Source organism: Cottoperca gobio, unplaced genomic scaffold (assembly GCF_900634415.1).
Source record: "Cottoperca gobio unplaced genomic scaffold, fCotGob3.1 fCotGob3_158arrow_ctg1, whole genome shotgun sequence".
Classification (NCBI taxonomy): Eukaryota; Metazoa; Chordata; class Actinopteri; order Perciformes; family Bovichtidae; genus Cottoperca; species Cottoperca gobio.
In genome coordinates, this window is record NW_021166815.1 from 484,846 (window position 1) to 497,378 (window position 12,533).

The 12,533-nt window shown below is 40.2% G+C and overlaps 1 protein-coding gene across 1 annotated transcript in view; it reads right to left on the minus strand.

Moving 5' to 3' along the window:
• Positions 1–151: 151 nt before the first annotated feature.
• LOC115004648 (regulating synaptic membrane exocytosis protein 2-like) overlaps positions 152–12,533 on the minus strand; it is a 52,022-nt gene continuing 39,640 nt past the window's right edge. Inside the window, 12 exon segments of the mRNA XM_029426345.1 lie at positions 152–807; positions 918–1,057; positions 1,220–1,321; positions 1,727–1,839; positions 1,921–2,056; positions 2,453–2,631; positions 2,732–2,866; positions 3,685–3,758; positions 3,836–3,858; positions 7,085–7,126; positions 7,661–8,311; positions 11,821–11,930. Coding sequence (XP_029282205.1) covers positions 616–807; positions 918–1,057; positions 1,220–1,321; positions 1,727–1,839; positions 1,921–2,056; positions 2,453–2,631; positions 2,732–2,866; positions 3,685–3,758; positions 3,836–3,858; positions 7,085–7,126; positions 7,661–8,311; positions 11,821–11,930 — 1,897 coding nt within the window. The 3' untranslated portion in view covers positions 152–615.

Sequence of the window (12,533 nt, forward strand, 5' to 3'; positions counted from 1 at the left end):
AAGAAAATAGTTCCTACTAGGGCTGTCAATCGACTAAAATATTATATTATTTCCAATCATTGCAGTGAGCGGGGAGCTCCGGTAACACGGAGGGAGGCCGAACATCGTCCATCTGCATACATCTCCCACAATGCAGCGGTACAAAGCTGGTTAAAAAATGTGGCCATAAAGGTTTTTTATTAAACTATTTACATGTATTTAGTATCTCCGACTCAGGTAAGATACATATTTGAATAATCAGCTGTACATGTAAGATACATATTTTAATAATCAGCTGTACAGGTAAGATACATATTTTAATAATCAGGAACCTGAACCTCATGAAAACACGTTTTTCAGAGAGAAACTTTATATTTTGCAGTTCTCATGTTCTTTAACCTTTTTTAATGTTTTAACGTTCCATGCAAAAATATAAAGAACCATGTTCTGCGTCGGGGAAGCTGCTGTGATTGGCCGGCAGCCTCTCCCTTCTCTCCTTCTCCCAACATCCTTTGCTGACGTCCGCCCAGTGACATCATTGGTGACGTTATGTCATCGCTGTGATGTCATCATGCAGCAGCAGAGGAGGATCATGGGCCTTTTTTCATTTCAGGCGTTTGGCCCTGCCTCCTGATGTTACAACTTAATGTTCCCTTCTACTTCCTTATTGGTCAGCGGCGCCAAGGCGGCATCCACCAATGAGGTGGCAGGAAACAGTTTGAACCAGCCAATCACCATGTTGGACAGGTCCAGGTCGTCCAATAGGATCTGAGCAGCGCCCATGAAGGATTTATGATCCATACGGCCGTAATCACCCCACACGATGATCTGCAGACAGACAGGTAGAGAGACAGAAAGGTAGAGAGAGAGGTAGACATTATATATATATTTATATATATATAAATACTGTGTATTTAATATATACTCTAGTATTTTACCTGCAGTACTTTTCCCTCAGGATTTTCTTCAAACTGCAGCTGTTGTTGATAAAGCGGGTCAAGAGTTTTTCTCGCCAGACGAGTTCTTCTCTTCAACACACACTTCCCGTTATCCATCAGATACACCTTCACATAGGGAGCTACACACACACACACACACACACACACACACACACACACACAGTATTACACGTTAATATTTTCCACTTAGCATTTATCAGCCTTATATAAATTATTGACATTAATAATATATCAGTGTGTAGTAGTGTGTATCAGTGTGTAGTAGTGTGTAGTTTGTTTACCTGGAGTGTTCTTGTTGCCCTGTTTACCCACAAGCCCCCGGGCTCGGATCACCTCCACGTCCAGACGCTCCTTCCTGTACACCATCCCGATCTGGATGTCACCTGACCAATAATCAGCCAATCAGAGGGGCTCGTTTTGTATGTGTAATTATAAATATAAACAATGTGTAAATTTAAAGTGTAATTATAAATATAAATAATGTATAAATATAAAGCGTAATTATAAATATAATGTATAAATATAAAGCGTAATTATAAATATAAATAATGTATAAATATAAAGCGTAATTATAAATATAATGTAAAAATATAAAGCGTAATTATAAATATAATGTATAAATTTAAATTGTAATTATAAATATAAACAATGTATAAATACAAAGAGTAATTATAAATATAAATAATGTATACATATAAAGTGTAATTATAAATAATGTGTAAATTTAAAGTGTAATTATAAATATAAATAATGTGTAAAGTGTAAATAAAGATTTGATTGGTCGTTACCCATCGGGGGCGTGGCCAGTGTCTGCCGTCCAGCCAGCTGCCCGGGGCCTAACCCCTCCAGAAAGCCGGTGAACTGTTTGTCTGACGCCAACTTTACTCCCGGAAATATCAGACTGAAGACAGAAGATAAATAAAACATTACAGATATAAAAGTTAAAAAACAGATAAAAGTTCAACTAAAGGGAGATTCTTACGCTCCGGGTTTGGGGTCCTCGGCATCCGGGTCGCGGCTCGGCTGTCGGGTAAATCGAGCTTTAAACTCGACGGCCAAACCTGTTTCTACACTCCTCTGGACAGGAAGTCTAATCACCTTCTTCTTCTTCTCTTCCTCTGGACAGAAGAAGAGGATGTGAATACGAGCAGGTAACTCGGCCTCCCGTCGAACTCTCGGGACGTCAGTGTGTCTGCGGGACTTTATCTCAGAACATCGAAAAGTCTTTTTATACTTCATTCTAAACATGTTTGCACATTCCTCAGACAATGATTTCATTTCTGCACAAAGGGCACAGCTGTTTCATTTTAATTCACGTGCATTGAACATATTTATATAGTTTTAAAAAATAATTTCATTGTGATTTTTAAAATACTTGCTTTCATTTTCTTTTTCTACGTTTATGTTCAGCAGCAAAACCTATGAAAACTTGGATTCTGATTTGCAGGACGTTTATGGACCTTCTGATTTTAAATCATGGTGTTGTTGTTGTTTCTGGTTAAACTGGGACTAACCCTCGGGGTTGAGTTGGGAGGCGCTCTGACTTTTCTTTCCCAGTCCGACCATCCCCATCATCTTCGCTCCGAAGCTCGAGCGCCGCTTCTTGTCGTCGTCGTCGTCGTCATTTCTCCCCAACGAACAAATCTCCCCCCCGACGCTGGACGACTTTGTGAGAGGAGCTGCCGGTGCCGGTCTGCAGGAGGAGAGAGGAGCAACTACAGCTGTCAATCACCTGAGGGGGGGAGGGGGGGGTGTGACTTGCTACAGTTGCGCCTCATTGGTCGTTCTCTTACTTTGGAGGCTCAGGCACCTCCTCCTCTGCCTCCTCCACTGATTCACACTTCTGCAGCGAGGCTCCGCCCGCTGCTGCCCCCGCTACTTCTTGTGTTCCCTCTGACCCCGCCCCCAACTCCACCGAGGGACTGTCTCTGCGAATGAGAGGAGAGAACAGCATGCAGACAGAGTGATGAAGAGCAATAGGAGCTAACATGCTAACAGAAACTGTCGACGAGAACAGGATCTCAACCAACACTTTGGTTTTTAATCTCTTCAGCTACTGAAGTTCTGGTCTTAGTTTGTCTTAGCATAATAAATGTTCAAACAGTATTTCACTGGAGAAGTTTAAGGTTTGATACAAATGGAGTTTATTTCACACAGAAGTACAAACAACTCTGACTACATTTCTCCGGAGAAGAACAACGAGGCTCTCGCACGTTGAGCCCTCATGTTTTATAACATGTTCTCCGGGCATCGTAAATAACAGAGGCCACATTCCTGCATATATTAGCCACCTGCGCCGATATCAGCATTTGTTATGGCATCGGCTGGTTCCGATCCTGATGTTGGTCCTCTAGGACTCTTGCACGTGTTTATTACCACGGCGGGGGGCTAAATGGCCCACCCAGTACTTTTCCAACCAGATAGCCCTCTTCCTGCTCTCCCCCCTCCCTCAGGAAACTGTAATACCTCATCCTCCCTCCAGGACACACTTATAGATGGCTTTCAGCCTAGAATAACATATGTGATTATCATACATCATTATAAGTTTACAAATCATTATTATAGATATTGATACAAAATACTTTGCTTAGGTAACATGTATGCCACTACAAAACAAGACCATGCTAATGTCAACATGCTAATGTCAACATGCTAACGTAAACATGCTAATTTAGTTTAGCATTAGCTCTCTGTGTGCAGAATTGTGTCTGCTGTATAAATAAAGTTGTGAGAGGTTCCTGCTCACCTGATGCTGGGACACGTGGCCGACACGTCGCTGATGTCACTGTCTGAGGATTTAAAGGACAGACTGTCCCTCATCTGGAGACAGACAGGGGACAGGTGAGCAGCTTTGTCAGGTGAGTGTGTGTGATTATGTGTGTGTATATTATGCTCACCTTTAAAGGATCCTTCATCAGACCTGCAGGGACAGAAGAGGGACGTTTTATTAAAAAATAAATAAAAATAGTGATAGTTTTGGTCCCTGAATCCTGCTGATGTATTTGCATCTGCGTTTCCACCTCAGTCTGTATAAAACTTGGACGTCGTCTGAAGAGACGTTGAGAAGCTCAAAGTGGCGGCTCCGGCACACCACGTCGAAATCCGGCTAATTTAAATTATCTATAGAAACCAGGTAAGCGTGTTTATTTCCGCTGTGATGTTTAAACTTGGGGACGTTTCTCACTTTGGAGCCTCAAGGGGCCATTTGAGGAACTGCGGTTTTATTTTAAGGTATTGTTTTCACCATTATTTATGAACATTAATAACATCACATTACATAAACCTGAGTGTTCACCTCTTCTCAACACCGCTTCTTCTGAGATGCTATTATGGTTTTCCACTAACTGCTCATCTCCATTAACCAGCTCCTAATAATTACCAACACCAAGCATTCATTCACTTATTCTGTTCACCAATTTCTCCAGATTGCGTTAAAATTGATGACACATTTGGATGGAAACCTGCCCTCAGAAGAACAAACTGGGATGAAAACAGGAGATGGAGTTTAAATTCATAGCTACTCCGAGAGAGTAAAAAGGTAAAGACAGAATCTGTACCTTCTTTGTTCGCTGGTACCACCTCCCCTTCACGTTAGAACCACAGATGGATTACGGATGGATGGAAAACAAAAGAAAATCAACCCGACAAAAAGATGATTCACAAGCACTTCAAGTCAGAAAAACCAGGACCGATGGAAAACACATGATGTGTCGGGGCTGGGTGTGTCTAATACTACATCCACAAACTTATTATTCAACAATTCTCTTTAGTGAAATCAAATCTGCCGTTAATATTGTCCCCATATTATAACTACAATTATTCCATTCTATTGAGTTAAATATTAATATTCAAGAACAAATCTAAATTTAAGTTTCTTAAAAAACATTTATTTACAAATTTATTTTGGAAAAGATTATTGCTACAAGCTTCACAAAGTAGACAACATGAAATAATTATTATTATTATTGTCTTTCTTTTTTTGAGGTTATATTGTCATGTCATCATATTATGTTTGTTACGTAACAAACATAATATGATGACATGACAATATAACCCACTTGTACTGTTGCCTGTATAAAAAAGATCTGCTCTTAATTTATTATTTTTCTTGCACAGTAATCAAAAAAAAAAATCTGCAGTACTGATAAAAGAAACGCAACTTTTATTTCTAATAATTGGTTATTTAAAAACATATATATATGTTGATAGAAATATCAGTATACGATCGCTTAATTTCTACTTGTGGTGTACCTCAGGGTTCGATTTTGGGCCCAATTGTTTTCTCTATTTAAATGTTTCCTCTTCGGAAAAAATTATTCTAATACTCAAAATAAAATAATGAACTCACAGCCTGAAACGTAGAAACAGTATTACTGATTTAAAATGCATTATGCAACTTCGATTTATAATGATTGGTAATTTAAAAATAATATTAATGATAGCCTAATTTCTTCCTCTTCAAACGGGGACCTGTGGTGTACCTCAGGGTTCGATTCTGGGTCTAAATCTTTTGTCTATTTAAATGTTTCCTCTTGGTCACATAATTAATCAATTATTAAATAAAAACATTGTTTAATTTCTATGCATGTGATACACGTTTATATCTTCCTGTCAGCGGCAGTCTGATTTGATCATTTCATACTGTATATATGGGTGGTGATGGCCTAGTGGTTGTGAGTTCAATACCAGGCTGCCACTATTGAGCCCCTGAGCAAGGCACTTAGCCCCGAGCTGCTCCAGGAGGACTGTCCCTGCAGTGACTTAAAGGACCTGTCATCTAATATCGAGAGATGTTTTGAAACTTTCTCAGTCTTAACAAAAACGTCTGACAGTTGACATTAATGACAAACTTCATGCAGAGTCATTTTTAATTGAAATCTGAACTATGACAACCAAGAACAAGAAGGTATTCTTTTCAGTAAAGAAGCATCTATGGTTTGCAGTAACTCTTTATGTTTAGCACTAAAACTCTGCAGTTTATATGAAATATAGCTGAAAGGCTTTAAACTACGACACAAGAACACAAATAATACCACAAATTTAGCTCCCAGAAAACTTTTCATGATCACTTGTAGAACATTTAAAGAATCGACTTTGAGCTACGAGCTTGTCTTGCAGTTCCTGATAATATAAACTGTGGTATGAATATCTTCTGTATCTATATTTTTCTTTTGAATGTTAGATGAAAACACCTTTTTAACCTGGTGCTTAACAACGTTAATATTGTTGTGGTTATTTATATATAGATACTGTTGTTTATAATTGTTGGACAACATCCAGCCCCTATGATGGATGAATGAATTACAAACACAGAATGAATGGATGAATAAATGAAGGGATGGATGAAGTGGCAGCGACAGGAACTCAAACTTAAAGCTAATTACTTCACTTCCTCTAATCACCTTGTCATCAGGTGACTAACGTGACACATGACTACAGGGGAGGGGCTTCCTGTCTGGGGTAGGAGGGTCTAACAGTTGGTGCCGTACCATTGGCTGTTTTGTTCTGCAGGTCCTCCCATTTGACCTCTGCATCATGATAAAAGAGAAATGATTGGTCAGACGACACTTCAGACGACACTTCTGATATCAAACGAGGGCACGTTCAAACTCAAAGTTTTTTTTTGTTGCGGTTTCCGTGTTGAACAACGTATTTCCTCGAAATTGCGTGAGGTACGTTTTCTCTCGTTTGGTGGGTGTGTCAGGGATGTGTATATAAACCCCGCCATATTAAAACCTTATAGAGCTGGAGCTTATTAAAGTCTTCTTCTTAGGAAGGTGTGCTCGTTATTTGGATTAATGTAACAAATAAATACATATGTCATGTATATATTGACATGATATAAGCGTACCTACTATTACGAGGGATTTTAAGACATATTTGTATCTTTTGCTATTGTTTGTACCATTGTGGAGTGACTCAACTGAATATAAAAAAATATATAATGACAAATAATCGCAGGCCTAATACTCAAAATAAAATAATGAGCTCACAGTCTCAAAGGTGAGAACCTGAAATGCAGAAAGACTAGTACTGATTCAAAAAGGGAATGTGCAACTTTTATTTATAATACTTGGTTATTTAAAAACAGTATAAACACACAACGGATACTTGTAGTATACCTCTACTTTAAATCAGACTCTCACCTTTTCTGCTCCCTCCAGGTGTCGTTGGTCGTCTGTCGGACTCTAATATCAATGTGATGAAACAAAGATTGACACCGGAATGAATGAATGAATTGTGATGATGGAAAATGTCTGACACACAGATCTGTCATGGTAATTACACTATTGGCTTATCGTACAATTTATGGACACGACTTCAATTTCTTTTTACGTTATTAACTTATCGTACGATACATGGACATGACCTCAAACTTTTCTACGTTATCGAGTTATTGTGTTATCTTTATTTATTGTGAAATAAACAGGAAGTGTTCTTGTTGTTGTGACACATGTAGCAGGTAGTGAACTATGGCCAGCGTCCATAAAGGAGTTGTGATGATTTATTTAATTTATGTTTTTTTTTCACATTCCAATTCCAATGTCTAAATATTCTTAAGAATGTAATGTGTATTGCTCTTTGGAAGGGTGTACTTGAATTATTATGCTATTAATGATCAATATATCAGTGGCATAAATTGGTCTTAAAATGACAATAATATCGTCCAACAATAGTAGTTATAGTGACAGGCTGACACTTCAAACCTGTGAGGTACACACCTGGAGTCTGTGGGGCCGGGGCAGGTGCAGGGGGAAGGGCTGGTTCAGCAGGGGGCAGTGATTGAACAACAGGAGGGGCAGCACCTGGGGGTGGGGCTTGAGCAGGTGCTGGAGCAGGTGGCGGTGCTGGGGCCAGAGTAGGGGACGGGGCTTGGACTTCTACCGGAGCTGGCGCAGGGGACAGGGTTTGAACCGGTGTAGGGGCTGTGGGCGGGGCTTGGACAGGTGCAGTGGCTGCGGGTTGGACAGGTGCAGGGACTGGGGGCGTGGCTTGGACAGGTGCAGGGGCTGGGGGTGTGGCTTGGACAGGTGCAAGGGCTGGGGGCGTGGCTTGGACAGGTGCAGGGGTTGGGGGCGTGGCTTGGACAGGTACAGGGGCTGGGGGCGTGGCTTGGACAGGTACAGGGGCTGGGGGTGCGGCTTGGACAGGTACAGGGGCTGGGGCTTGGACAGGTGCAGAGGCTGGGGGCGGGGCTTGAACTTGTACCGGAGCTGGTGCAGGTGTAAGAGGTGTGTGGGGGTTGGCGGGTCCAGGAGGAGCTGGGGCTTGGACTCGTATAAGAGGAGGGGGTTGATGATTGGCAGGGGGAGTGGCCTGATGATGTGGAGTGGGAGGAGCTACAGCTGCAGTCGGTGCTTCTGTGGTCAAAACTGAGGGACAACAGAAGAAAAGATGATCATATGAATGAAAACAAACACACTATGACATGATGAATGATGATCTGTTTCAACAGCTAACCAATCACATGGCTAGTTTTCTTCTTCTACTGTTAAAACTTAGTTGAGACATCGTCAGAAGATCTGTGAGCAGGTACTTGAGTCTTGTTTCTCCACACAAACTAAATGACAAGCAGCTAGCTTGCATCACAGAAGTTTGCTTACAGATAAATTAATAAAACACACCTGTGTCTTCTACAAGGGCATGGACTCTGTTTTGACCGAAGCTTTCACTCTGTTCATGTGCAGCCTGAATCTGAGACCACCTTTCTATTTGATCAGGGGAGGGCAGGGATTTTCCACCTCGTTAAGGTGGAGATTCTTGCAGGGAGAGCTTGAGGACGTTTGTGCTACTTGTCTCAGCCTGCTAAGCACCATGAACAGGATGAGCTGCTGAAAATAGACGAGTGGTTGAATGTGAATCTGGATGAAGGAGACAATGACACTTGATGATCCTGGGACCCTCTTAGGGACTACATCTCCCACCTATCTACAGGACCAGAGGTGGAATAAATATTCAGATCCTTTACTGAAGTAAAAATACCAATACATTAATGTCAAATTACTCCAAATAAAAGTCCTACGTTCAAAATCTCACTTAAGTAAAAGTACGGAAGTATTTTCAGCAAAATTGGCTTAAAGTATCAAAAGAAAAAGTACTCATTCTGAAAAATGGCCTCCATATGTAATGTGATATATATATATACATATATATATATATATGTATATATATATATACATATATATATATATATATATATGTATATATATATATATGTGATATCTAATATATATATATATATATTAGATAGTTAATGTTGTTGCATTAAGTTGCATTTTACTGTTGCAGACAAAAACAATTCGGATACACAGATTTTCTTTGTAATATATTGGATAAGTTTACCTTTTTGTACCTCAAACAGTTATTCCACTGGTTTGATCTTCAGAGATGCATACTGTTAAAGGTTTATCACATGCTTTGTAATGCAGAATCTTAATTTGAAAAGTAACTAAAACTTTAAAATAAATGTGGTGCAGTAAAAATACATTATTTCCCTTTTAAATATAGTGGAGTAGAAGTGTAGAGCAGCATTAAATGAAAACAAAACTCAAGTAAAGTACAGTATGTCAAAATTGTACGTAAGTGCAGTACTTGAGTAAATGTACTCAGTTACTGTCCACCACTGTACAGGACCAGCCATTTCAAACTGTCAGAAGTATGAAGACAAATACTGCAACTAGGACTTAATGTTCTTTTGAGACCTCCATGTTTATGCTGATGATACACTGCTATGCATTAAGGTAAAGCCTAAAACACACCAGCTTATCCACCATAACGGTGTTTTGTCTGCTTACTTTCTTTATTTAACTTCAGCCTGAAATCCTTTCTATTGGCTGCGACAATCTGCATATGGATTTAAAGACGACGTGTGTACAACTTTAATTTAGAAAATCCTGAAGCAAGTTGGTCCAATTTAATTTTTAACCTTCAGAGACTGAATCCAGTCGGTAGTTAATGCCGACACTGCAACGCACGGTACCGCATGGCTCAACATTAGCACAAGTTGTAGATAGTGTCTGATAGTTTTTATTAACAACCCGTCAAGGTGAACCAACACTAGAAGGCAGAGTTAAAACACTGCAGACCTCTGATTGGTCACAACATGGTAAAGGTATATGTATATATAGCGCTTTTCCAATCTTTCCGATCCCTCAAAGTGCTTTACAACACATGTCAGCATTCACCCATTCACACACATTCATACAGAGTCATAGACTAACATACAAGGTGCACATCAGCTCGTCAGTAGTGATAACCATTCACACACCGTTGGCCAGGCCATCGGGAGCAATTTGTGGTTCAGTATCTTGCCCAAGGACACTTCGACATGTTGACAGCAGGGGCTGGGGATTGAACCACCATTCTACCTCCTGAGCCAAAGCCGCCCTACAACACAGGACATCCTGCACACACGGCTTGATACCGAAACCTTGAGTATCTGAAACCGTCTTTTTCCCTCTCTTAAACAATAGGCTGTTAATATACATTTGCATGGATGCACATTGAACCATCTAAACCAGGGGTCGGAAACCTTTTTGGCTGGGAGAGCCATAAAAGCCAAATATTTTTTTTATGTATTTCCTTGAGAGCCATATAAATTTGAATGCAACTTTACGTGTGTATTTTTTTAATATAACACGTCTCCGAGTACTAATAGCGGTATCAATGTTGCATTGAACAGGAGCTCTTTTATTAAATAAACTAAACGCTTACGTTATTTATCTCATTTATGTACACGTTTCAGTGTTTACTGCACGGGGGTCAAACTCAAGGCAATTATATCCGACCAGCGAGAAAATGTCATATGTCTGTCATAACTGGCCCGCCAGTTTTGGTAATTAAATCAATGCATGGCAAAACTACGGGAAAATACATTTGAGGAATAATCAAAATATGTGAATGAAATGAAAGTTTTTGGAAAGCAAAGGGAAACACAGCACAGATCTCTGGAACGATGTGAGCTGGACTGTTTGTGCGACATAACGAAGCATCGCACTGTTAAACCTGCAGCTTCAGGGCCGTGTGATCACAGACATGTATGATGCCGAGCTGCCTGTGAGAGACTCGGATGCAGAAGGAAACTTTGGTCACTATGTGTTTCCAAACACTGACAAACATCTCCACCGCTGTGTTCCCGACAGCATTCTGCTGATCAACTGAGCGCATTTGCCGACTTTGCAGCTCAGATATTTTAATTGAACTGCTCAGCAATCCGTCTGCAGTTGACTTAAATATGTTCCATATCTTTTTGCACTTTATGTGTACCCTGTTCAATAAATGTGGACCGTGTTTGGCCCTCGACGTAGTCCCAGTTTTTAATGTTGGCCCTCTGTGAATGAGTTTGACCCCCCCGGTCTACTGCTTGTTTTGCGCAGTCTCGCGACGGGCGGGGCTCCGCCCCCTACACACACACACGCACACACACACACACACACACACACAGTGGAGGAAAGGAGAGGGGAGAACTAAAAACAAATCTGCTGCTAAATGTTTTACTTTAAAATGACACAGTATAATTGTTTATTACTTGTTAAGTTAAAAAATGTCAGCTCAAAATTGTCTGCGAGCCATATCGCGTTATCGAAAGAGCCATATATGGCTCGCGAGCCATAGGTTCCCGACCCCTGATCTAAACAATCAAACTGTGAAATTAATATTCTCCCCTGAAAGTAGAAACACATGACTCGGTCTTACTGCTGCTTCTTTTTATCTAAACTTCTTCACACACGCAACTTTAAGCAGCATTTTTATTTGCATTTTTTAAGTTTAAAACAAAATATTTGGAATAACAAATAAATACAAATAGCAACCGCATTTTTTATTTATTTAACCCAGAATTGTGTTGCAAGCCGTGCCGTGTAAATGAAGCATAAAGACGTACTTCTGTCCGGAGCTCCTTTGGGCGGGACAATGGGCAGCTGGCGTCCTCGGCGGCTGCTGACGGGAGTTCCTGTCGGACTCGTATGGGTCAATCCACCTCGCGGGTTTGCCCTGTTACAAAAACACAGCACTCAAACTACCAACCTGACCGGACGGAAGCAGGGCAGCATCTGCAAGGTCAAAGGTCAGGCGCCAAAGTGATCGCAGCAGGGTCCAAAAATAACTTCTGCTAATGTCTGGTAAACTGAAAACATTTGCAAACCAAATTATTTTTCAACCGGCCAGAATGTATTATAATTATAATTTTTGGTGCCTGTTTTTTTTATTAAAATTTTCCTATAAATGTGTCTCAAACATTATGTTCAGGCTTTATGAAATAATTCAACGTGATTATCTCAAAATGTAATAACACATGCATTATGTAATAAGGAATACGATAAAACTTGATGTAGTTTTGTTCAATGAAAGATAATTTACTGAACTCATTTTATCTTTTAAAATGAAGTCAGTATGATTCATACTTGAATGCATAAAATAAACATTGATTGATATAATGCTTTAACGAGGTAAACATTTATTACATAATGCAGTGTTCAGTGGGCTTATTTCAGCAACACGACCTGGGAACCATCACCTTATCGTGGTGGAGAGGTTTGTGTGTCCCTATGAACCTTAGAGCTGTGTTGTCTGGAGCCTAGTGCTCCTGGTAGGGTC